The 20,903-nt window shown below is 45.2% G+C and overlaps 1 protein-coding gene across 2 annotated transcripts in view; it reads right to left on the bottom strand.

The window, feature by feature from the left end:
• Window positions 1–744: 744 nt before the first annotated feature.
• The window catches only part of cep97 (centrosomal protein 97), an 80,970-nt gene continuing 60,811 nt past the window's right edge, over window positions 745–20,903 (bottom strand). For both annotated transcript variants that reach the window (XM_041210572.1, XM_041210573.1), the window contains one exon: window positions 745–5,758. In XM_041210572.1, coding sequence (XP_041066506.1) covers window positions 5,078–5,758 — 681 coding nt within the window. In that variant the 3' untranslated portion in view covers window positions 745–5,077. The remainder of the gene's footprint in view (window positions 5,759–20,903) is intronic.

The following is a 20,903-nucleotide window of genomic DNA, read 5'->3' as shown; positions in this document are numbered from 1 at the left end:
GGTAATATTTGTAAAATGCATACAAGTGTCACATATTCACATCCCTAGGAAGACGTCAGAGGTAGTCCAGATTAAGCTAACCAGCAACTTTTAAGCCCTAAATATCTTTAATATCTCATGTCTCCCATTGCCTCATTAACTAACACCTCCTGTTTTCTGTTTAAGCACTTTGCTGATAGTTCTACTTTCTGTCGTGTGCATTTTTCCCCTTTCCTTTATTGCTCCTTAAATGCTGTTGATAAAAAAAATTACAGGTTAAGAGTCTATACTTGAAAGATTGTAACTTAATTGATCTCACTGCCATTTTTGATTTCATTTCAGATTTCCAACAGCTGAAGTTTCTGCTTTTTTCCCCCCACTAGTTAGAGATTTCGTTCCACACCACACATGTTGGCCTCCACTGTCTATTACTGGTGCCAGCTTTCCAACACCTGGCATATCACCTCAGCTTTACACAAGCACAAATGTCAGATAAATTCCAACACCACTTCAATTTCAGATCAAAGGAGGCTGAAATACTGCAGCTGACTAGTTAACAAAGTTGAAGGGTATAAATAAATATATTGCTTTTTTCATATTCAAATGGACAGAAAATTAAAATATTTCACATTTCCACCATCATTCTTAAAATCCTGTCAACACTTACATCCATCGATTTTAAAGTGGGATTCAGGAGAGTACAAAATGGGTGAAAATCAATTAAAAGAAATGAAAAAAGTTCACAAAATTTTACTCACACAAAGATGCCTGAAAACTCATTTTAATAAGTATTAAAGTATTATACAAAAATGTACAAAAAAGCAAGTATTCAAATAAATATAATGTAAACAGTAAACTAGACCACACTCTTGCCCTTCAAATACAGAAATAATAGGTTACACTTGCACAAGAAATAAATAGTGAAGTCAATTTTCCTGGCCTGTCCTGAATTGGGACAGGCTTTTGGATGAAAATGTGCTGTCCCTGTCCAAGCTGAGCCACACCTAAATTTGGTGGGCTAGGTCATTATCTTAGCCCAGTCTTGCATAGGCATATCCCCAGCGATAGAAACAGGAGTAATATTGCAGACTTAAGAGTCAACTGACAGCCTGGTGGCACTCCAACTAACATTTGATCCCTATGGTTTGAGGGGGATCCAGGCACAAGACCGACCTTCAGCTTCTAAGTATCTCATTGAAGTGAATGCATTGGTCATAGGGTAATGATTTGAAAGGGCTGGGAAAAATTACCTAAGCTCTGCTTGCTTGTACCTATTGAAGGTGCAGACATTGTTCTGCTCATGTGTGAATTCCTTGGAACAACAAAGGGGAAGAGAGCCAGCAAAATGAGTCTCTCATTTTTCAAGCATTTATGCCAGGGCTTTGGTGTTCCTTGGGGCCAAAGGTCAGGTAAATCAGCCCCATCATTTTTAATACTTCTCCTGAAGCTTCATCTGTAGCCACAATTGCTAGATATTCCCCATTGACACAAGCTGGTGACTGCCTTTAACTTCTTGGAGTAAAAGCATTTTGAAAAAACCTTGCCAAACTAGAAAATTATTGGAATTGTAATTCATTAAGAATGCACATAATTATATGAAAGTCTAATTGTAAAGATAAATACAATGCAATACCAGGCACTTTCCTCATCAGCATATCAATATGGAAACAAATTGTGAATTTCAAAGTTAAAATGTTACATAAAACCAAAAACTTTAAACATCTTATTTTCTGACAATTGTTAAAGTCGTTTTGGGTCAATTGTTGGAAACTGCATTGAAATTGCTCAAGGTGCCATGGCCTCCAATTCAGATACAGAATAGTTTTTCAGTCTTCACTGGCAGAGTGGCATTAGGCAACAAGGACAATGTTCCGCTAGGTCCTTCAATCTAATTAACTTTCAACCAAGAGATAATTTTGGCTTTGGTCTAAATGTTGAGGTCAGACCTAAATAAATCACTAAATTCATCAAAACAAAAGAGAAGTTAAGTCTGCACAGGACCCACTCACTGCAATATCAAGTTGAATTTCATAATAATCAAGGGAAAAACAATCTGCCAATATGGACAGTGCTAAATCTGATGAAAGCTAATGTTTTGAGTAGACACCTATCATCACAAATGCATGTCTACCTAAAACAGTAACTCATTTTTGCTTTTCATCTGCTGTAACTTGTATTTTAATTTCAGTTTGCAGCATTTGCCATTTTTTTCTCCATTTTCTCTCTACTACATAACAAAAGACTTTCAAGAATTCACGGGGTGATGATTGTATTGCACAGCTAATAAAGTTATATATATGATAGATATGCACACAGACCCATGGCATAAATCTAATTCTGGGACTAGGGTATAAGAATATTCTTCTGTAAATTAATAAATTCCTTGTGAATCTTATCAGCTCTATTTTAAGACTTTGGATTCTGGCCCATAGGCTTTGTCACTTAATTTTATTTAAGCCAAATGTGATTACAGTTGACAGTATTGGGAAAGCTTCATGCCCCAAAGATGATGAATATAACTGCTCACAGCAGTGTCAAACCAGATTAAATTAACAGCAAAGTAAATTAATTTTAAAAAACATTAACAAAACAGGTTTATTACTGTACTGCTGACATCAATAACTTAAAAAGGATCAGTGGTAATTTGATCAATAAAGAAAACCATTCAAAATGATTGTATTTCAATTACCTACAGTAATTAAACATTTTATTGTACATATAAAATATTAAAGATATTAGTGTTTAAGTTCAAAAAGGGCAGAAAGCAATGTGAGTTTATTTTTAAATTTTACAAGAATGATTTGAAGAGACAATTAACTCTTAGAATTCAATGATCACACCTTTGTCTTCAGTGGGTACTGGGGAGCATTTTCACTTCGGCATGCACAAATCTGAGGAGCATGTATTTGCTCCAGGAATAAGCAAATTTGGCCCAGGTATCAAATCCCTATAAGTTAGAGCAATAATAACACGATAAAACTTTCACATGGAAGGTTTGGAATTCTGTGACATAACACTGTTCATCACAACTCTCTTTCCATATGGTTATCAATTCTTACATATGGCACAGGCAATATTAGGTATCAGAGTTTAAATTCATCCCATTCACACTTCTAAAGAGATTTGCTTCATTGAACCAACATAAGATAAGCAAAGACCAAAAATCAATTTTGCATTGTTTGATAGAATAAGAATTGCCACTAAAAATATGTGCACCCAGGTTAGACCAAAGTAACTGGTCACTTTATACTTAATTGTTTAGATATTATTTCCTTTCTTTAAACTGCCATTGTAAAATGCAATTTGGCTGAAAAATGCAAAATATCTGAGCAAGATCTTCATGCATATTTTAGTGGTTAGTTATTATTTGCCATAATTTTCAATAAACACTCCCTTACTTCAGTAAGTGTCAAGGATACACGTTTCATGCGCATTATCAATAGTCCTAATATTACAAGCATATGTATTTATTTCTTTACAGAAAATGAAACTATAAATCACTCAAATAAGGGATGCAACCCTTTCCATTGTTAGCAATGTTTTCTTCGGTTTTAATCTCTATATCCAAGTTCAATAACAAATAGACTTATTGAGGTCAGATTAGTAGCTCATTCCATGGTACACATCAAAATCTATAATGAAGCTCAAAAGGAATTGTTCCTAACCCATGGCTACACAAAACAGGATATAATTTTTTAAATACTTTTATTAAAAACTTATTAAATTTTTATTAAAAGTATTTAATACTTTTTTTTAAACAATTAAGTATTTAATTTTATAATAGCGCAGGGCACAACCAGGCCATTTTGTTTTATTTCCTACCATAATTTCACAAAGTAGTTCTGCAATAAATTTATTTCCCTCATCTCACTGCTGACAGTAGCGATCAATACAAGGTATACTGCACATGTTCTAATGGCTCGAGGTCATTTTCATGTGTGATGCTAGATAACAATAGTCTGGCAAGTTATTTGACAGTGGAAGATATCACAGCTGAGCTTGGTTTCATCTTCACCCATTGCCCACAGACACACAAAGCAAGGATTATGGAATAATAATCAGGAGCAGTAATCTGAATAAAGAAATGCTAAATTCTATAGTAATGTCCACTACAGCCTTTGTAAGATTAGAGATCAAATCTGAGCATTTCCTGGTTTGCATCTCAGAATCATACCACTCATTGCAATTAGTAAACTTCATTAATTTTAGTTTGAAGGCCCAATAGGTCCATACTACTAAAAATTGACACTGTCAAGCATATTTATAACTGCTTTTAGTTTCACATTTAAAACAAAACTCCTTACTGGCTACTAAAACAGATATTGGTTAACTGTTTTGAACCGTGAGCAACTGTCCAAGAATTAGAATCCTTGAGATACCCAGAATGTATGCCATAGGATAAATTAGAATATTTGTGAAATTATGGTAGTTCTCATCTATCAAAACTACTCAAAAGTGAAATCCCACTTGGTAGAGTAGTGCTGAATCAGTCTGACAAGAGCATCACCTCACACACAGAAGTGACTGATTGTTGTAACATGAGGAATATGTTTCCATCAATAAAAACTGTGAACAGAAGAGATGGCAAATTGAGATTGCTACTATGTTTTGCCAGGGTGGGATACAATTTCATACCTATCATAACTCACACAGGAAGTTGATAATCTCAGTCATGTCACCATGCTAAGAGGAGAGGAGAAAGGACTGTAGAGGCACAGTTACAGATTCTGAACCAAGGATCATGGATGGCTCCGAAAGCCCTAAGAGGGGAAAACCTTACTTTTCAGGAAAATTAAAACAATAAAAAACCTAAAACTGCAGACAATGGAGATTGCAAATTATTCCTAGCTAGAATGAAAAGCTAAAGAAATAAAAAAGTAATTAAATGCTAGCATTACATTTAAATTTGATCTTTAAAGAGCTTTTGAAAAATGTATATTGTTTAATTATCACAACATTTTATTTTTAAATGTGGTATTTTTGCGCCAATGAAACACATTTAGGCCTTTATTTCATATAAGTATGCATATTGACAAAAATTATGAGCTTATTAGCACTGTTCTTCACTGATTACAGTTAACTATTTATCTACTTCTACTCATAATGCCTCAGGGACTGGTTCATGGCTTTTTCCTTGCATGCCGATAGACTCTACAATGTCAGTTTCAATGACACATTTTTCTGCTTGACGGAGGGCTTCTGGAATCCTGGTATTGCTATTAGACATTTCCACTGAAGCACCACAGAGGGAAACATCACTGCTACTATTGCATTCCGTCCTCCCGCTAAAACTTGGCTCATCCTCTGCAGCATCTAGCTGCCTTACTGAATTGAGGTACTGTTGTATAAGGCTGCTGTCTTGTTCACTGTTGGAGTTTTCTTTACTGCATTGTGTGTGGCTGGAATCCAGGGCTTCTGGCTCCCCAGGTTCCTTAGTTAGACACTCATTGTCTTTTCTTACAATTTCACGGGAGACTTCTACAACTGTGCTCATGCTCCCTGAAGAACTCTGATGAGAATTCAGGGAATCTTTGAGACAATTGTGGGTGACATCTGAAGACTGAAAGCCAGAATCAGGAAATTCTAGCAATGAACATTCCAAGTGAGTATCTTGTCTGGAGGTGGGGCTCAGATGGCTATTCAAGAGAAAGGACTGTGGTTCACATTCAGATGAATGAATAAACATATGCTGTGGAAGTATGGGTTCTTTTGTGTCAGAGTGCAATGCTACATTTTCCTTCTGGGTCATGCACATCTGCCATTCCTGGAGGCTCTGAACCTGCATCAAAAAGGAAAAGAACATTGAAAAACTAGTCTAAAGCCATCCCATCTAAATATGTTATTGAAGTCCATAGGGTGAAATGCATACATATCTTTTATACATTTAAAATTAATTTGCATACACTTACTCACTGGGCTGAATGTTAATACCCAAGAATGAGTGGACATACCCGGGAGACCCCCTAAAAGTGATGTGCTGTCTGTGAAGCCTGGCGCTATGACTGCGAGTGCTGACTGAAGCAAGGTAGGCAAATAAACCTTGAAGTCCTGAGTTAAGCGCAGCCCACCAGGTGCACATCGTTTGTGTGCTGTTGTGAAACACGTTGGCATGTTTTCCCATCGTGGGTAGACAATGAAGTTCCTGACGTCCGATGCCAAGAAATGCAGCCCGCCATTGGCAGACTGAGCAGATGATTGCAAACTGGTTTCATGCCAACATGAAACTGATTGTGCCATATTATCCGCTCACACCACCGCACACACCCAACACCAACGGGCATGGAAAATCCTGACAAGCATTAGTGTGCGTGTTATACAATTGGACAGGAAGGGCAAAGGGATTGGACAAGACTCTGTTGTTGTTTCAGTGTAGCCAGAGCCCACTAGACTGTCTTATAGTGGATGGAGAAGGGAGTCCCTGGAGATTCTGAGCCATCAAGACTGTTGAGACCCAAGTGAGTGTGTTTGTAGATGTATGCCGTGTCAGTGGTAAGTATATCCGAGGGTTTCAGATGGAATATGCCTGCTGTGTGACTCAAAGACCGAAACGATTGAGAAGTGAGGGATCCTATATTAATGTGGCCAAGCTTTGACCCATAATGGGCCAGAGGATGGCCACAGAGAGACAAATTTTAATGTACTAGTTGAACTCCTGTGATATTGCACATGGGAGTCAACAATTAACTGCAGTTTCCAGGTAAAACAGTGCTGGAGACTGGATAATAATTGGGTCAAGCATGTGGGTGCAATTCAGGCCTCATTTTAAAGTCATGCGCTTTGAGCTTATTTTTATATCGCTTTCATAAAGACTTATGTTTGCTTTTATAATGGAAACTTCCAATGCCAACTTGTCACACAACAATTACACCCTCCTCCCAGTGGTGAAGCACCTTAGGTAAAAGCGCAACAGTAAATGAGTAAAAGACCAATTGGGAATATAAACTAATTACTGAGTAGAAAGTTTAATGTTTTCCCAGTAGAAAAGAGGCATTCAAAATTGTCAAAATCAAGTGAAGGGGATCATGAATGTCAACTTGTCAAGCTCTGAATTTGTGTGCTGTTGAAATAGCATGTGTCGTGAATGACTTATTACTGGCTGGGTGGATGGGTGGCAGGGAACAGGTTGGGGAAGCTGGGGGTGTTTAGTGGATCAAATCAGCTGGGTCCCATTATGCTGAACTAACTGAATAGGAAGGAGCAGCGAGTCATTTTTACAAAGCTATAAACTGTTAGCTAAATAGGTTGAGTGCAAAAGAGTGAGAGAGAGAGTGGAAAAGAGAGAGAGAGAGTGGAAAAGAGAGAGTGGAAAAGAGAGAGAGAGAGTGGAAAAGAGAGAGAGAGAGTGGAAAAGAGAGAGTGGAAAAGAGAGAGAGAGAGAGTGGAAAAGAGAGAGAGAGAGAGTGGAAAAGAGAGAGAGAGAGAGTGGAAAAGAGAGAGAGAGAGAGAGAGTGGAAAAGAGAGAGAGAGAGAGAGAGTGGAAAAGAGAGAGAGAGAGAGTGGAAACGAGAGAGAGAGAGAGTGGAAACGAGAGAGAGAGAGTGGAAACGAGAGAGAGAGTGGAAACGAGAGAGAGAGTGGAAACGAGAGAGAGAGAGTGGAAACGAGAGAGAGGAAACGAGAGAGTGGAAACGAGAGAGTGGAAACGAGAGAGTGGAAACGAGAGAGTGGAAACGAGAGAGTGGAAACGAGAGAGTGGAAACGAGAGAGTGGAAACGAGAGAGTGGAAACGAGAGAGTGGAAACGAGAGAGTGGAAACGAGAGAGTGGAAACGAGAGAGTGGAAACGAGAGAGTGGAAACGAGAGAGTGGAAACGAGAGAGTGGAAACGAGAGAGTGGAAACGAGAGAGTGGAAACGAGAGAGTGGAAACGAGAGAGTGGAAACGAGAGAGTGGAAACGAGAGAGTGGAAACGAGAGAGTGGAAACGAGAGAGTGGAAACGAGAGAGTGGAAACGAGAGAGTGGAAACGAGAGAGTGGAAACGAGAGAGTGGAAACGAGAGAGTGGAAACGAGAGAGTGGAAACGAGAGAGTGGAAACGAGAGAGTGGAAACGAGAGAGTGGAAACGAGAGAGTGGAAACGAGAGAGTGGAAACGAGAGAGTGGAAACGAGAGAGTGGAAACGAGAGAGTGGAAACGAGAGAGTGGAAACGAGAGAGTGGAAACGAGAGAGTGGAAACGAGAGAGTGGAAACGAGAGAGTGGAAACGAGAGAGTGGAAACGAGAGAGTGGAAACGAGAGAGTGGAAACGAGAGAGTGGAAACGAGAGAGTGGAAACGAGAGAGTGGAAACGAGAGAGTGGAAACGAGAGAGTGGAAACGAGAGAGTGGAAACGAGAGAGTGGAAACGAGAGAGTGGAAACGAGAGAGTGGAAACGAGAGAGTGGAAACGAGAGAGTGGAAACGAGAGAGTGGAAACGAGAGAGTGGAAACGAGAGAGTGGAAACGAGAGAGTGGAAACGAGAGAGTGGAAACGAGAGAGTGGAAACGAGAGAGTGGAAACGAGAGAGTGGAAACGAGAGAGTGGAAACGAGAGAGTGGAAACGAGAGAGTGGAAACGAGAGAGTGGAAACGAGAGAGTGGAAACGAGAGAGTGGAAACGAGAGAGTGGAAACGAGAGAGTGGAAACGAGAGAGTGGAAACGAGAGAGTGGAAACGAGAGAGTGGAAACGAGAGAGTGGAAACGAGAGAGTGGAAACGAGAGTGGAAACGAGAGAGTGGAAACGAGAGAGAGAGAGAGAGAAGAAACGAGACAGAGAGAGTGGAAACGAGAGAGAGAGTGGAAACGAGAGAGAGAGAGAGAGTGGAAACGAGAGAGAGAGAGAGAGGAAACGAGAGAGAGAGAGAGAGAGAGAGAGAGTGGAAACGAGAGAGAGAGAGAGAGGAAACGAGAGAGAGAGAGAGAGAGAGTGGAAACGAGAGAGAGTGGAAACGAGAGAGAGAGAGAGAGAGGAAACGAGACAGAGAGAGTGGAAACGAGAGAGAGAGAGAGAGAGAGAGTGGAAACGAGAGAGAGAGAGAGAGTGGAAACGAGAGAGAGAGAGAGAGAGAGAGAGAGAGAGTGGAAACGAGAGAGAGAGAGAGAGAGAGCGGAAACGAGAGAGAGAGAGCAGAAACGAGAGAGAGAGAGAGCAGAAACGAGAGAGAGAGAGAGCAGAAACGAGAGAGAGAGAGAGCAGAAACGAGAGAGAGAGAGAGAGCAGAAACGAGAGAGAGAGAGAGCAGAAACGAGAGAGAGAGAGAGAGAGCAGAAACGAGAGAGAGAGAGAGAGAGCAGAAACGAGAGAGAGAGAGAGCAGAAACGAGAGAGAGAGAGAGAGATTGGAAACGAGAGAGAGAGGAAACGAGAGAGAGAGAGAGCAGAAACGAGAGAGAGAGAGAGCAGAAACGAGAGAGAGAGAGAGCAGAAACGAGAGAGAGAGAGAGAGAGAGAGTGGAAACGAGAGAGAGAGAGAGAGGAAACGAGAGAGAGAGTGGAAACGAGAGTGGAAACGAGAGAGAGAGAGAGAGAGAGTGGAAACGAGAGAGAGTGGAAACGAGAGAGAGAGAGAGAGTGGAAACGAGTGAGAGAGAGAGAGGAAACGAGAGAGAGAGTGGAAACGAGAGTGGAAACGAGAGAGAGAGAGAGAGAGTGGAAACGAGAGAGAGAGAGAGAGGAAACGAGAGAGAGAGAGAGAGTGGAAACGAGAGAGAGAGAGAGAGTGGAAACGAGAGAGAGAGAGAGAGTGGAAACGAGAGAGAGAGAGAGAGTGGAAACGAGAGAGAGAGAGAGAGAGAGAGTGGAAACGAGAGTGGAAACGAGAGAGAGAGAGAGTGGAAACGAGAGAGAGTGGAAACGAGAGAGAGAGAGAGAGAGGAAACGAGAGAGAGAGAGAGAGAGAGGAAACGAGAGAGAGAGAGAGAGAGTGGAAACGAGAGAGAGAGAGAGTGGAAACGAGAGAGAGAGAGAGAGAGAGTGGAAACGAGAGAGAGAGAGAGTGGAAACGAGAGAGTGGAAACGAGAGAGAGAGAGAGTGGAAACGAGAGAGAGAGAGAGAGAGAGTGGAAACGAGAGAGAGAGAGAGAGAGAGAGTGGAAACGAGAGAGAGAGAGAGAGAGAGTGGAAACGAGAGAGAGAGAGAGAGTGGAAACGAGAGAGAGAGAGAGTGGAAACGAGAGAGAGAGAGAGTGGAAACGAGAGAGAGAGATTGGAAACGAGAGAGAGAGAGTGGAAACGAGAGAGAGAGAGTGGAAACGAGAGAGAGAGAGTGGAAACGAGAGAGAGAGAGTGGAAACGAGAGAGAGAGAGTGGAAACGAGAGAGAGAGTGGAAACAAGAGAGAGAGTGGAAACAAGAGAGAGTGGAAACGAGAGAGAGAGTGGAAACGAGAGAGAGAGTGAGAGAGGAAATGAGAAAGTGTGAGAGAGGAAACGAGAGAGAGAGTATGAGAGAGGAAACGAGAGAGAGAGAGAGTGTGGAAACAAGAGAGACAGAGAGAGAGAGAGTGGAAAGAGAGAGAGAGAGAGAGAGAGTGGAAACGAGAGAGAGAGAGAGAGAGTGGAAACGAGAGAGAGAGAGAGAGAGAGTGGAAACAAGAGAGAGTGGAAACGAGAGAGAGAGTGGAAACGAGAGAGAGAGTGAGAGAGGAAATGAGAAAGTGTGAGAGAGGAAACGAGAGAGAGAGTATGAGAGAGGAAACGAGAGAGAGAGAGAGTGTGGAAACAAGAGAGACAGAGAGAGAGAGAGTGGAAAGAGAGAGAGAGAGAGAGAGAGTGGAAACGAGAGAGAGAGAGAGAGAGTGGAAACGAGAGAGAGAGAGAGAGAGAGAGTGGAAACGAGAGAGAGAGAGAGAGAGAGTGTGGAAAAGAGAGAGTGGAAAAGAGAGAGAGAGTGGAAAAGAGAGAGTGGAAAAGAGAGAGAGAGAGTGGAAACGAGAGAGAGAGAGTGGAAAAGAGAGAGAGAGAGAGTGGAAAAGAGAGAGAGAGAGAGAGTGGAAAAAAGAGAGAGAGAGAGTGGAAAAAAGAGAGAGAGAGAGTGGAAAAGAGAGAGAGAGAGAGTGGAAACGAGAGAGAGAGAGAGTGGAAACGAGAGAGAGAGAGAGTGGAAACGAGAGAGAGAGAGAGTGGAAACGAGAGAGAGAGAGTGGAAACGAGAGAGAGGAAACGAGAGAGAGGAAACGAGAGAGTGGAAACGAGAGAGTGGAAACGAGAGAGTGGAAACGAGAGAGTGGAAACGAGAGAGTGGAAACGAGAGAGTGGAAACGAGAGAGTGGAAACGAGAGAGTGGAAACGAGAGAGTGGAAACGAGAGAGTGGAAACGAGAGAGTGGAAACGAGAGAGTGGAAACGAGAGAGTGGAAACGAGAGAGTGGAAACGAGAGAGTGGAAACGAGAGAGTGGAAACGAGAGAGTGGAAACGAGAGAGTGGAAACGAGAGAGTGGAAACGAGAGAGTGGAAACGAGAGAGTGGAAACGAGAGAGTGGAAACGAGAGAGTGGAAACGAGAGAGTGGAAACGAGAGAGTGGAAACGAGAGAGTGGAAACGAGAGAGTGGAAACGAGAGAGTGGAAACGAGAGAGTGGAAACGAGAGAGTGGAAACGAGAGAGTGGAAACGAGAGAGTGGAAACGAGAGAGTGGAAACGAGAGAGTGGAAACGAGAGAGTGGAAACGAGAGAGTGGAAACGAGAGAGTGGAAACGAGAGAGTGGAAACGAGAGAGTGGAAACGAGAGAGTGGAAACGAGAGAGTGGAAACGAGAGAGTGGAAACGAGAGAGTGGAAACGAGAGAGTGGAAACGAGAGAGTGGAAACGAGAGAGTGGAAACGAGAGAGTGGAAACGAGAGAGTGGAAACGAGAGAGTGGAAACGAGAGAGTGGAAACGAGAGAGTGGAAACGAGAGAGTGGAAACGAGAGAGTGGAAACGAGAGAGTGGAAACGAGAGAGTGGAAACGAGAGAGTGGAAACGAGAGAGTGGAAACGAGAGAGTGGAAACGAGAGAGTGGAAACGAGAGAGTGGAAACGAGAGAGTGGAAACGAGAGAGTGGAAACGAGAGAGTGGAAACGAGAGAGTGGAAACGAGAGAGTGGAAACGAGAGAGTGGAAACGAGAGAGTGGAAACGAGAGAGTGGAAACGAGAGAGTGGAAACGAGAGAGTGGAAACGAGAGAGTGGAAACGAGAGAGTGGAAACGAGAGAGTGGAAACGAGAGAGTGGAAACGAGAGAGTGGAAACGAGAGAGTGGAAACGAGAGAGTGGAAACGAGAGAGTGGAAACGAGAGAGTGGAAACGAGAGAGTGGAAACGAGAGAGTGGAAACGAGAGAGTGGAAACGAGAGAGTGGAAACGAGAGAGTGGAAACGAGAGAGTGGAAACGAGAGAGTGGAAACGAGAGAGTGGAAACGAGAGAGTGGAAACGAGAGAGAGAGAGAGAGAGGAAACGAGACAGAGAGAGTGGAAACGAGAGAGAGAGTGGAAACGAGAGAGAGAGAGAGAGAGTGGAAACGAGAGAGAGAGAGAGAGGAAACGAGAGAGAGAGAGAGAGAGAGAGAGAGAGAGAGTGGAAACGAGAGAGAGAGAGAGAGAGAGGAAATGAGAGAGAGAGAGAGAGAGAGAGAGTGGAAACGAGAGAGAGTGGAAACGAGAGAGAGAGAGAGAGAGGAAACGAGACAGAGAGAGTGGAAACGAGAGAGAGAGAGAGAGAGAGAGTGGAAACGAGAGAGAGAGAGAGAGTGGAAACGAGAGAGAGAGAGAGAGAGAGAGAGAGAGTGGAAACGAGAGAGAGAGAGAGAGAGAGCGGAAACGAGAGAGAGAGAGAGCAGAAACGAGAGAGAGAGAGAGCAGAAACGAGAGAGAGAGAGAGCAGAAACGAGAGAGAGAGAGAGAGCAGAAACGAGAGAGAGAGAGAGCAGAAACGAGAGAGAGAGAGAGAGCAGAAACGAGAGAGAGAGAGAGAGAGCAGAAACGAGAGAGAGAGAGAGCAGAAACGAGAGAGAGAGAGAGAGATTGGAAACGAGAGAGAGAGGAAACGAGAGAGAGAGAGCAGAAACGAGAGAGAGAGAGAGCAGAAACGAGAGAGAGAGAGAGCAGAAACGAGAGAGAGAGAGAGAGAGAGAGTGGAAACGAGAGAGAGAGTGGAAACGAGAGTGGAAACGAGAGAGAGAGAGAGAGAGTGGAAACGAGAGAGAGTGGAAACGAGAGAGAGAGAGAGAGTGGAAACGAGTGAGAGAGAGAGAGGAAACGAGAGAGAGAGTGGAAACGAGAGTGGAAACGAGAGAGAGAGAGAGAGTGGAAACGAGAGAGAGAGAGAGAGTGGAAACGAGAGAGAGAGAGAGAGTGGAAACGAGAGAGAGAGAGAGAGTGGAAACGAGAGAGAGAGAGAGAGAGAGAGTGGAAACGAGAGTGGAAACGAGAGAGAGAGAGAGTGGAAACGAGAGAGAGAGAGTGGAAACGAGAGAGAGAGAGAGGAAACGAGAGAGAGAGAGAGAGAGAGGAAACGAGAGAGAGAGAGAGAGAGAGGAAACGAGAGAGAGAGAGAGTGGAAACGAGAGAGAGAGAGAGAGTGGAAACGAGAGAGAGAGAGAGAGAGTGGAAACGAGAGAGAGAGAGTGGAAACGAGAGAGAGAGAGAGTGGAAACGAGAGAGAGAGAGAGAGAGAGAGTGGAAACGAGAGAGAGAGAGAGAGAGAGAGTGGAAACGAGAGAGAGAGAGAGAGAGAGTGGAAACGAGAGAGAGAGAGAGAGAGAGAGTGGAAACGAGAGAGAGAGAGAGTGGAAACGAGAGAGAGAGAGAGTGGAAACGAGAGAGAGAGATTGGAAACGAGAGAGAGAGAGTGGAAACGAGAGAGAGAGAGTGGAAACGAGAGAGAGAGTGGAAACAAGAGAGAGTGGAAACGAGAGAGAGAGTGGAAACGAGAGAGAGAGAGAGGAAACGAGAGAGAGAGAGAGAGAGAGGAAACGAGAGAGAGAGAGAGAGAGAGGAAACGAGAGAGAGAGAGAGTGGAAACGAGAGAGAGAGAGAGTGGAAACGAGAGAGAGAGAGAGAGTGGAAACGAGAGAGAGAGAGAGTGGAAACGAGAGAGAGAGAGAGTGGAAACGAGAGAGAGAGAGAGAGAGAGAGAGTGGAAACGAGAGAGAGAGAGAGAGAGAGTGGAAACGAGAGAGAGAGAGAGAGAGTGGAAACGAGAGAGAGAGAGAGAGAGAGTGGAAACGAGAGAGAGAGAGAGTGGAAACGAGAGAGAGAGAGAGTGGAAACGAGAGAGAGAGATTGGAAACGAGAGAGAGAGAGTGGAAACGAGAGAGAGAGAGTGGAAACGAGAGAGAGAGTGGAAACAAGAGAGAGTGGAAACGAGAGAGAGAGTGGAAACGAGAGAGAGAGTGAGAGAGGAAATGAGAAAGTGTGAGAGAGGAAACGAGAGAGAGAGTATGAGAGAGGAAACGAGAGAGAGAGAGAGTGTGGAAACAAGAGAGACAGAGAGAGAGAGAGTGGAAAGAGAGAGAGAGAGAGAGAGAGTGGAAACGAGAGAGAGAGAGAGAGAGTGGAAACGAGAGAGAGAGAGAGAGAGAGTGGAAACGAGAGAGAGAGAGAGAGAGAGAGTGTGGAAACGAGAGAGAGAGAGAGAGAGAGTGTGGAAACGAGAGAGAGAGAGAGAGAGAGAGAGAGTGGAAACGAGAGAGAGAGAGAGAGAGAGAGAGAGTGGAAACGAGAGAGAGAGAGAGAGAGAGAGAGTGGAAACGAGAGAGAGAGTGTGGAAACGAGAGAGAGAGAGAGTGTGGAAACGAGAGAGAGAGAGAGAGTGGAAACGAGAGAGAGAGAGAGAGAGTGTGGAAACGAGAGAGAGAGACTGTGGAAACGAGAGAGAGAGAGAGTGTGTGGAAACGAGAGAGAGAGAGAGAGAGAGTGTGTGTGGAAACGAGAGAGAGAGAGAGTGTGTGGAAACGAGAGAGAGAGAGAGAGAGAGTGTGTGGAAACGAGAGAGAGAGAGAGAGAGAGAGAGAGAGAGAGAGAGAGAGAGAGTGTGGAAACGAAAGAGAGAGAGAGTGGAAACAAGAGAGAGAGAGAGAGAGAGTGTGGAAACGAGAGAGAGAGGGTGTGGAAACGAGAGAGAGTGTGGAAACGAGAGAGAGTGGAAACGAGAGAGAGAGAGAGGAAACGAGAGAGAGAGAGAGGAAACGAGAGAGAGAGAGAGAGAGAGTGGAAACGAGAGAGAGAGAGAGAGAGAGTGGAAACGAGAGAGAGAGAGAGAGAGAGAGTGGAAACGAGAGAGAGAGAGAGAGAGAGAGTGGAAACGAGAGAGAGAGAGAGAGTGGAAACGAGAGAGAGAGAGAGAGAGTGGAAACGAGAGAGAGAGAGAGAGAGTGGAAACGAGAGAGAGTGGAAACGAGAGAGAGAGAGAGAGAGAGAGAGTGGAAACGAGAGAGAGAGAGAGAGAGAGTGGAAACGAGAGAGAGAGAGAGAGAGAGTGGAAACAAGAGAGAGAGAGAGAGTGTGGAAACGAGAGAGAGAGAGAGTGTGGAAACGAGAGAGAGAGAGTGTGGAAACGAGAGAGAGAGAGAAAAAGAGAGAGAGAGTGGAAACGAGAGAGAGAGAGAGTGGAAACGAGAGAGAGAGAGAGAGAGAGTGGAAACGAGAGAGAGAGAGAGTGGAAACGAGAGAGAGAGAGAGTGGAAACGAGAGAGAGAGAGAGTGGAAACGAGAGAGAGAGAGTGGAAACGAGAGAGAGAGAGTGGAAACGAGAGAGAGAGAGTGGAAACGAGAGAGAGAGAGTGGAAACGAGAGAGAGAGAGTGGAAACGAGAGAGAGAGAGAGTGGAAACGAGAGAGAGAGAGAGTGGAAACGAGAGAGAGAGAGAGTGGAAACGAGAGAGAGAGAGAGTGAGAGTGGAAACGAGAAAGAGAGAGAGAGAGAGGAAACGAGAGATAGTGGAAATGAGAGAGAGAGAGTGGAAACGAGAGAGAGAGAGTGGAAACGAGAGAGAGAGTGGAAACGAGAGAGAGAGAGTGGAAACGAGAGAGAGAGTGGAAACGAGAGAGAGAGAGAGAGAGAGTGGAAACGAGAGAGAGAGAGAGAGAGAGAGAGAGAGAGTGGAAACGAGAGAGAGAGAGAGAGAGAGAGTGTGTGGAAACGAGAGAGAGAGAGAGAGAGTGTGTGGAAACGAGAGAGAGAGAGAGAGAGTGTGTGGAAACGAGAGAGAGAGAGAGTGTGGAAACGAGAGAGAGAGAGAGAGTGTGGAAACGAGAGAGAGAGAGAGTGGAAACAAGAGAGAGAGAGAGAGAGAGAGAGAGAGAGAGAGAGTGGAAACGAGAGAGAGAGTGGAAACGAGAGAGAGTGTGGAAACGAGAGAGAGTGTGGAAACGAGAGAGAGAGTGGAAACGAGAGAGAGAGTGGAAACGAGAGAGAGAGAGTGGAAACGAGAGAGAGAGTGGAAACGTGAGAGAGAGAGTGGAAACGAGAGAGAGCGTGGAAACGAGAGAGAGCGTGGAAACGAGAGAGAGCGTGGAAACGAGAGAGAGCGTGGAAACGAGAGAGAGCGTGGAAACGAGAGAGAGCGTGGAAACGAGAGAGAGCGTGGAAACGAGAGAGAGCGTGGAAACGAGAGAGAGCGTGGAAACGAGAGAGAGAGAGAGAGTGGAAACGAGAGAGAGAGAGAGAGTGGAAACGAGAGAGAGAGAGAGAGAGAGTGGAAACGAGAGAGAGAGAGAGAGAGAGTGGAAACGAGAGAGAGAGAGAGAGAGAGAGAGTGGAAACGAGAGAGAGAGAGAGAGAGAGAGAGAGAGAGTGGAAACGAGAGAGAGAGAGAGCAGAAACGAGAGAGAGAGAGAGAGCAGAAACGAGAGAGAGAGAGAGAGAGCAGAAACGAGAGAGAGAGAGAGCAGAAACGAGAGAGAGAGAGAGAGATTGGAAACGAGAGAGAGAGGAAACGAGAGAGAGAGAGCAGAAACGAGAGAGAGAGAGAGCAGAAACGAGAGAGAGAGAGAGCAGAAACGAGAGAGAGAGAGAGAGAGAGAGTGGAAACGAGAGAGAGAGTGGAAACGAGAGTGGAAACGAGAGAGAGAGAGAGAGAGTGGAAACGAGAGAGAGTGGAAACGAGAGAGAGAGAGAGAGTGGAAACGAGTGAGAGAGAGAGAGGAAACGAGAGAGAGAGTGGAAACGAGAGTGGAAACGAGAGAGAGAGAGAGAGTGGAAACGAGAGAGAGAGAGAGAGTGGAAACGAGAGAGAGAGAGAGAGTGGAAACGAGAGAGAGAGAGAGAGTGGAAACGAGAGAGAGAGAGAGAGAGAGAGTGGAAACGAGAGTGGAAACGAGAGAGAGAGAGAGTGGAAACGAGAGAGAGAGAGTGGAAACGAGAGAGAGAGAGAGGAAACGAGAGAGAGAGAGAGAGAGAGGAAACGAGAGAGAGAGAGAGAGAGAGGAAACGAGAGAGAGAGAGAGTGGAAACGAGAGAGAGAGAGAGAGTGGAAACGAGAGAGAGAGAGAGAGAGTGGAAACGAGAGAGAGAGAGTGGAAACGAGAGAGAGAGAGAGTGGAAACGAGAGAGAGAGAGAGAGAGAGAGTGGAAACGAGAGAGAGAGAGAGAGAGAGAGTGGAAACGAGAGAGAGAGAGAGAGAGAGTGGAAACGAGAGAGAGAGAGAGAGAGAGAGTGGAAACGAGAGAGAGAGAGAGTGGAAACGAGAGAGAGAGAGAGTGGAAACGAGAGAGAGAGATTGGAAACGAGAGAGAGAGAGTGGAAACGAGAGAGAGAGAGTGGAAACGAGAGAGAGAGTGGAAACAAGAGAGAGTGGAAACGAGAGAGAGAGTGGAAACGAGAGAGAGAGAGAGGAAACGAGAGAGAGAGAGAGAGAGAGGAAACGAGAGAGAGAGAGAGAGAGAGGAAACGAGAGAGAGAGAGAGTGGAAACGAGAGAGAGAGAGAGTGGAAACGAGAGAGAGAGAGAGAGAGTGGAAACGAGAGAGAGAGAGAGTGGAAACGAGAGAGAGAGAGAGTGGAAACGAGAGAGAGAGAGAGAGAGAGAGAGAGAGTGGAAACGAGAGAGAGAGAGAGAGAGAGAGTGGAAACGAGAGAGAGAGAGAGAGAGAGTGGAAACGAGAGAGAGAGAGAGAGAGAGTGGAAACGAGAGAGAGAGAGAGTGGAAACGAGAGAGAGAGAGAGTGGAAACGAGAGAGAGAGATTGGAAACGAGAGAGAGAGAGTGGAAACGAGAGAGAGAGAGTGGAAACGAGAGAGAGAGTGGAAACAAGAGAGAGTGGAAACGAGAGAGAGAGTGGAAACGAGAGAGAGAGTGAGAGAGGAAATGAGAAAGTGTGAGAGAGGAAACGAGAGAGAGAGTATGAGAGAGGAAACGAGAGAGAGAGAGAGTGTGGAAACAAGAGAGACAGAGAGAGAGAGAGTGGAAAGAGAGAGAGAGAGAGAGAGAGTGGAAACGAGAGAGAGAGAGAGAGAGTGGAAACGAGAGAGAGAGAGAGAGAGAGTGGAAACGAGAGAGAGAGAGAGAGAGAGAGTGTGGAAACGAGAGAGAGAGAGAGAGAGAGTGTGGAAACGAGAGAGAGAGAGAGAGAGAGAGAGAGTGGAAACGAGAGAGAGAGAGAGAGAGAGAGAGAGTGGAAACGAGAGAGAGAGAGAGAGAGAGAGAGTGGAAACGAGAGAGAGAGTGTGGAAACGAGAGAGAGAGAGAGTGTGGAAACGAGAGAGAGAGAGAGAGTGGAAACGAGAGAGAGAGAGAGAGAGTGTGGAAACGAGAGAGAGAGACTGTGGAAACGAGAGAGAGAGAGAGAGTGTGTGGAAACGAGAGAGAGAGAGAGAGAGAGAGTGTGTGGAAACGAGAGAGAGAGAGAGTGTGTGGAAACGAGAGAGAGAGAGAGAGAGAGTGTGTGGAAACGAGAGAGAGAGAGAGAGAGAGAGAGAGAGAGAGAGAGAGAGAGAGAGTGTGGAAACGAAAGAGAGAGAGAGTGGAAACAAGAGAGAGAGAGAGAGAGTGTGGAAACGAGAGAGAGAGGGTGTGGAAACGAGAGAGAGTGTGGAAACGAGAGAGAGTGGAAACGAGAGAGAGAGAGAGGAAACGAGAGAGAGAGAGAGGAAACGAGAGAGAGAGAGAGAGAGAGTGGAAACGAGAGAGAGAGAGAGAGAGAGTGGAAACGAGAGAGAGAGAGAGAGAGAGAGTGGAAACGAGAGAGAGAGAGAGAGAGAGAGTGGAAACGAGAGAGAGAGAGAGAGAGTGGAAACGAGAGAGAGAGAGAGAGAGTGGAAACGAGAGAGAGAGAGAGAGAGTGGAAACGAGAGAGAGTGGAAACGAGAGAGAGAGAGAGAGAGAGAGTGGAAACGAGAGAGAGAGAGAGAGAGAGTGGAAACGAGAGAGAGAGAGAGAGAGAGTGGAAACAAGAGAGAGAGAGAGAGTGTGGAAACGAGAGAGAGAGAGAGTGTGGAAACGAGAGAGAGAGAGTGTGGAAACGAGAGAGAGAGAGAAAAAGAGAGAGAGAGTGGAAACGAGAGAGAGAGAGAGTGGAAACGAGAGAGAGAGAGAGAGAGAGTGGAAACGAGAGAGAGAGAGAGTGGAAACGAGAGAGAGAGAGAGTGGAAACGAGAGAGAGAGAGAGTGGAAACGAGAGAGAGAGAGTGGAAACGAGAGAGAGAGAGTGGAAACGAGAGAGAGAGAGTGGAAACGAGAGAGAGAGAGTGGAAACGAGAGAGAGAGAGTGGAAACGAGAGAGAGAGAGAGTGGAAACGAGAGAGAGAGAGAGTGGAAACGAGAGAGAGAGAGAGTGGAAACGAGAGAGAGAGAGAGTGAGAGTGGAAACGAGAAAGAGAGAGAGAGAGAGGAAACGAGAGATAGTGGAAATGAGAGAGAGAGAGTGGAAACGAGAGAGAGAGAGTGGAAACGAGAGAGAGAGTGGAAACGAGAGAGAGAGAGTGGAAACGAGAGAGAGAGTGGAAACGAGAGAGAGAGAGAGAGAGAGTGGAAACGAGAGAGAGAGAGAGAGAGAGAGAGAGAGAGTGGAAACGAGAGAGAGAGAGAGAGAGAGAGTGTGTGGAAACGAGAGAGAGAGAGAGAGAGTGTGTGGAAACGAGAGAGAGAGAGAGAGAGTGTGTGGAAACGAGAGAGAGAGAGAGTGTGGAAACGAGAGAGAGAGAGAGAGTGTGGAAACGAGAGAGAGAGAGAGTGGAAACAAGAGAGAGAGAGAGTGGAAACAAGAGAGAGAGAGAGTGAGAGAGTGGAAACGAGAGAGAGAGTGGAAACGAGAGAGAGTGTGGAAACGAGAGAGAGTGTGGAAACGAGAGAGAGAGTGGAAACGAGAGAGAGAGTGGAAACGAGAGAGAGAGAGTGGAAACGAGAGAGAGAGAGTGGAAACGAGAGAGAGAGAGTGGAAACGAGAGAGAGCGTGGAAACGAGAGAGAGCGTGGAAACGAGAGAGAGCGTGGAAACGAGAGAGAGCGTGGAAACGAGAGAGAGCGTGGAAACGAGAGAGAGCGTGGAAACGAGAGAGAGCGTGGAAACGAGAGAGAGCGTGGAAACGAGAGAGAGCGTGGAAACGAGAGAGAGAGAGAGAGTGGAAACGAGAGAGAGAGAGAGTGGAAACGAGAGAGAGAGAGAGAGAGAGAGTGGAAACGAGAGAGAGAGAGAGAGAGTGGAAACGAGAGAGAGAGAGAGAGAGAGAGAGTGGAAACGAGAGAGAGAGAGAGAGAGAGAGAGAGAGAGTGGAAACGAGAGAGAGAGAGAGTGGAAACGAGAGAGAGAGAGAGAGTGTGGAAACGAGAGAGAGAGAGAGAGAGTGTGGAAACGAGAGAGAGAGAGAGAGAGTGTGGAAACGAGAGAGAGAGAGTGTGGAAACGAGAGAGAGAGAGAGAGAGAGAGAGAGAGGAAACGAGAGAGAGAGAGAGTGGAAACGAGAGAGAGAGAGAGTGGAAACGAGAGAGAGTCAGAGTGGAGACGAGAAAGAGAGAGAGAGAGAGAGAGGAAACGAGAGA

This window comes from Carcharodon carcharias, chromosome 18 (assembly GCF_017639515.1).
Source record: "Carcharodon carcharias isolate sCarCar2 chromosome 18, sCarCar2.pri, whole genome shotgun sequence".
In the NCBI taxonomy this organism is placed as follows: Eukaryota; Metazoa; Chordata; class Chondrichthyes; order Lamniformes; family Lamnidae; genus Carcharodon; species Carcharodon carcharias.
This window is presented reverse-complemented; position numbering and strand designations above follow the sequence as displayed.